This window comes from Rattus rattus, chromosome 9 (assembly GCF_011064425.1).
Source record: "Rattus rattus isolate New Zealand chromosome 9, Rrattus_CSIRO_v1, whole genome shotgun sequence".
Lineage (NCBI taxonomy): Eukaryota > Metazoa > Chordata > Mammalia > Rodentia > Muridae > Rattus > Rattus rattus.
Window position 1 is genome coordinate 50,371,499 of NC_046162.1, and position 5,254 is coordinate 50,376,752.

General features: G+C 43.4%; 1 protein-coding gene across 1 annotated transcript; it reads right to left on the reverse strand.

Annotated features, from left to right (window-relative positions):
• Positions 1 to 1,453: 1,453 nt before the first annotated feature.
• LOC116910309 (developmental pluripotency-associated protein 3-like) lies at positions 1,454 to 2,017 on the reverse strand. Its single transcript, XM_032914175.1, has one exon. The coding sequence runs from the start codon at positions 2,015 to 2,017 to the stop codon at positions 1,547 to 1,549; it is 471 nt and encodes a 156-aa protein (XP_032770066.1). The 3' UTR covers positions 1,454 to 1,546.
• Between the last annotated feature and the right edge of the window lie 3,237 nt (positions 2,018 to 5,254).

Here is a 5,254-nt window from a genome sequence, read left to right on the forward strand (position 1 = left end):
ATATTCAAGTTAAAAAAAAAAAAAAATAAAAAGATGAGTGAGTCAGATAAACTCTGTCCTCGCCATATTGCTTTTGGTCTTGCTGTTTTATCACGGCAATAGAAAGCAAACTAACGCAGAAATAGTTATCAGAAGAAAGGACCCTGTGCAGCCCCACGGCTTCTCAAGGGAGAGCTACACTTAGGTGTCATTAGAGGTACAATTACGGTCCACTTGCTTTCTAAGTTACATTCTTTTTTTTTTTTTTTTAAGGATTTATTTATTCTATGTATATGAATACAGTGTAGCTGTGGTTGTGAGCCACCATGTGGTTGCTGGGAAGTGAACTCAGGACCTCAGGAAGAGCCGCCAGCACTCTTTTTTAAAAATTTATTTATTTATTTATTATACGTAAACACACTGTAGCTGTCTTTAGACACACCAGAAGAGGGCATCAGATCTCATTACAGATGGTTGTGAGCCACCATGTGGTTGCTGGGATTTGAACTCAGGACTCTGGAAGAGCAGTCGGTGCTCTTAACCGCTGAGCCATCTCTCCAGCCCTCTAAGTTACATTCTTGTAACTTGTGATAAGGTTTTCTTTTAAAGGTAGCTCTCTCCTGGAACTCCCTATGTAAACCAGGCTAGCCTCAAACTCAAGACATTCTCCTTCTTCTATCTCCTGAATTTTGGGATTAAAGGTATGCACCACCACTTCTGGCAAATAAGGTTTAGAGCTTAAGATTTAAGTAAAGTTTAAAAACTAAATGTTGTACCTCCAGCTCCAAAAGGATCCAATGGCTCTAGCCTGCTCTGGCCTGCGCTAGCCTGCTCTGGCCTGCTCTGGCCTGCTCTGGTACCTACCCTCATGTGTAGATGCATACACAGACCCAATGGACACATACACAGAATTTAACAAAAAAATTAATATTTTTTAAAAGTTAAATAAAATCTATGTTCGTCTGGTTCGTTTGTTTTTCTTTTTTCTTTTTTTTTTGTATGTCAACCAATTGTTTATTACACAGCACAAACAAACACGAACATCAAGCCTTTTCCAGATCTTGCCGACAAGCCTATGGTGTCAAAACTCAGGGGAAAACAAGAGGCAGGACCAGGAGTTAGACCAGCTAGGCCTCATGGAGACCTTGCCTCAAGCAGAAATACAGGGTAGCACACACTGAACTCTGAACATCACGAGTGTGCACACACCCACACATGCACGAGTCCTCCAATCTCCAATGGCTCGTTCTAATCTGTTCTGTGTATTTATTAAAGATAACAAATTTGCCTTTATTACAAATTTCTCTGCAAACTAGAAAATCTAAAATAAAAGATCTATTCCAATTACCTTCTAAATCAAACTACCGGACTTTGACTCATGCTCAATTCTTGGGTAAATCTCATTCCCATGAATCCAAATGTCACACATCCTATATAATTTAAAGGTTAGCAATTAGAAGAGATTTCCCCAGCACCAAGAAAAGTTTAATCTTAACAAAAAAAACCAGCTTTCACATCTGCTGCATGGCACCGTTAACGGCAAGGACGGTGTACAATTCAAACTGCCCTAATTCTTCTGGTTCTGCCCGATTTTAGCATTCTCAGAAGGATCCCATCTCTGATAATGGCAGAAAGTGCAGAGACATCTGAATGGCTCACCTCGTCTCTCATTTCCTTCAAGCTGTCTTTGTCTCTGCTCAATCCGAACAAATCTTCTCATCCTTGCTTTGGGGTCTTTCAGCACCGACAACAGTGTGCGGACCCTTCTCTTGGGAAAGGCGCTTTGAACTTCCCTCATGATTCTTTCACTTCTGTTCTCCACAGACTGGCTCTTAATTCTTTGACGACGATGATATTTTGTCGGCTTGGCACTGGGGTTCAGGGTTAGCTTTTTCATGACCTTTACTAGTGTTTCTGGTTGTAGGATTTCTGAATCATCCGGTGAGTCCTCTTCATCTTCCCTCTGAGATCCATCATTCATCTGAGTTTCTGGGTTCACAACTGGGTCGACTTTCTCGGATGGCTCATCAGTGGCCATGGGCAGAGGCCTCAAAAGCTAGCTCCGAACAAAATTGCTAGCTAATCTTTAGAAAGACCTAAACTCTGGCCCCACACAGCAGGGACTCTCGTTTGTTTTTCTTATCTTAAAGAATTTCCTTTTGCAAGTAAAGGTGGTTTTATGAGGAATGTGCTTAGATTTAGGGAAGAGAAAAGAATACTCATTCAGTAAACTCAAAATATCAAACATTCTGGCCCCAAATCAGCTTTCGTTATTTATTATTTATCTATTATTTTTACATTATATTATTTTATGTGGATGGGTGTTTTTCCTGAATGTCTGTCTGGGTACCACATGTGTGCCTGGCACCTGACAGGGCCAGAATAGTGTAACAGACACTTGGAGTAACAGACGGTTGTAAACAGTTATGTGGTTGCTGGGAATTGAGCTCTGGTCCTCTGGAGGATCAGCCAGTGTTCTTGACTGCTGAGCCATCTCTCTGGCCCCTATTTTTTAGAATGTGTATTTGTGTTTTGTCTGAGTATCTGTTAAGAGCACAGTGTACACGCAATGCCTAGAGAGGCCAGAGAGTCTGCTGGAGCCTCTGGAGCTGGAGTTAGGGACCGGTGTGGACCACCGCGTGCCAGGAACCAAATCAGGTCCTCTGTGAGAGCAGCAAGTTCTTTAACTGCTAAGCTATTTCTCCAGTCCACCAAGACTTTATCTTTGTAGGTGTGCATCTAAGTATGTTTGTACACAGGAGTGCAGAACCCTGGGAGGCCAGAAGAAGGTTTCAGTTCCCCTGGAGCTGGAGTTACAGGTGTTGAGTCATTTGATGTGGGTGCTAGGAACCAAACTGGGGTCCTCTGCAAGAGCAGTGTGCACCCTGAAGCACTGAGACATCTCTTGGTGGTGGTTTTTAAAAAGATTTATTTATGTATTTGCTTGTATGCCTGCATGGCAGATAAGGCATCAGATCCCATTACAGATGGTTGTGAGCCACCATGTGGCTGCTGGGAATTGAACTCAGGACCTCTGGGAGAACAGTCAGTGCTCTAAACCACTGAGCCATCTCTCTGACTGCCTCTTGTGTTGTTTTTAACAGTCTTGCTTGAAACATCGTTAGGAAACACACACTGTTTTTCTAGGTAACTTTCTTGGTCAGCAGGGAAGGCCAACTAGACGCCAGGATAAGCAACTTCTTTCCCATCTTCATCATGCATGATGGAAACAGGAATTGCATCTGAATCATATGTCCTGGTCACCTTCCCCCAGAAGAGCCCCACTGCTCCAACCTTGATTAGTATTTAAAAAAAAAAAAAAAGATGGTGGGCAGGAACATAGCCAGGATGAGATAATGCCTTCCCTTTTTTCTAAGTCACTTAGTAGGGTTGCACAAATGAAGCTTTACAGTGCAAGGGCGGAACTCTGAAGGGCCTCTCAGCACACAGATTGCTGCGTTTTGATCCCACAAGTCTGTGATTCAGAAAGTGTGTAGGTGGGGCCTGAGAACTTTTGTTTCCAGCCAATTCCCAAGTGATATCAATGTTTCTGGTTTAGAGATCAGAGTTTGTTATTGACTTTCTATCCTGGCCGTGACTTAGAATCATCTGTAAAGTTAAAACAAAAGGCAACCCGTGTCTAGATCTCTCTCTCCTTCCATCCCTCCATCCCTCCCTCCCTTTCTTCCTTTTTATTTTTATTTTTTTTTCTGAAACAGGGTTTCTCCATGTATCCTTGGCTGTTCTAGAACTCACTCTGTACGGAACTCAGAAATCAACTTGCCTTGCCTCTCGAATGCTGGGATTAAAGGCGTGTGCACCACTGCCCAGTGACATATTTTTCTATCAGTAAGAGAAGGTGACATAACATATAAAGAAATAGAAACACCAATTTATTTACAGGTGGGGGCAAATTCCCAATCTCTGCCTTCCCACAATAATGTCCCACTTACTAAAAAGACAAAGGGAGTAAATGCTGATTAATGAGTCCTCCCCTCCTCAGGGCTCCTGTGTGTGGCCCAAATCCACTCTCAGCATGGAGGTTCCTGGAGGAAATTTCTAGCATCCTACCTCCAGTACAGCATAAGACTCCAGTACTTTTAAAGACTCCAGGTGAAGTTAGGTATGGCGGCACAAGCTTGAAATCCTAGGGTTTGGGAGGTAGAGGCAGCCCTCAGGTGTTATGAGTTTAAGCCCTGCTAGGTAACTTCAGTCTGTACGAGGTATTGGCTGTTGCAAGCCTGGTCACGCTGGTTTTTGAAGGATTCAGAGACTTTGGAACTTTGGGCTAGAAAGGCAGTTGAATGTTTGTAATGAGACGTCCTAGTGGGAGCTTGGAAGACAGTGCTGATGACTCTTCAGACTGTGGAGGCCCAGCTCAAGGGGTCTCACAGAGCAGCAACGTTAAGCAAGTGGACTAGAGACTTATATTTTTGACAAAAAAATTAATGTTGCTGCCTTCTGCCCACGACAGGAGTTTTCAAGGCAGCCTAATGTTGGATCTGTCCTGTGGTTAGAAAGAACTCTTTTATGTGGATTACCAATGAAAAACAGCAAATGGGGCAGACTTTTTTTTTTTTTTAAAGTACAATTTGAAGAGGAAAAACATGAGTAACAGGAAACATAAAGTTACACCCAATTCTTGTACTGAGAGCGATAATGAAATTAAGGAGACCCATTGTCTGCACTGAGCAAGACCCCTCCGGTGAAGCTTCCAATTTGTAAATAAAAAAGATCTGAGGATTTTTTTTTCTGTTCCTAGACAGGAACGGCAAACAAATTCTGCTGCAGATGTGACTAAGCGGGCCACCATCCATCCCAAGCTGGCAGTTGAAGTTGGCAGTGTCATCCCCATGGCCCGGACTTTAAGGTCATGAAGACCTGAGTAAAGCAGCCATGGGAACTTCCTCTGTGGTTTCAAAGAGCTGCTGAGGCTGGTGTAAGGCAGAACAGTCCCTGTGTAGGCCCTGAAGCCCATTGTGTGAAGCTATGGAAGTGAAGCCTGAATTGTGTTGGAAACCCCATGCTGTTAGGGAGGTCAGGGAGAAGAGAACCGGGCAAGGAGAGTGCATCTTGCAGTCAGCAGAGCTGGAGGGGCAGGACAGTCTCCTTTTATACCAGAAACAGAGCCAGAGAAGTTGGTGCTTTCTTGTTTTGGTTCAGTTATTTCCTCCCGGTGCCCCCATCTCTCCCTTTGGGAATAGTCATGTGTATTCTGTACTAGGATATGTTGAAGCATTGGGATTACAGTACTGGGGGTTGAATTTAAGGCCTA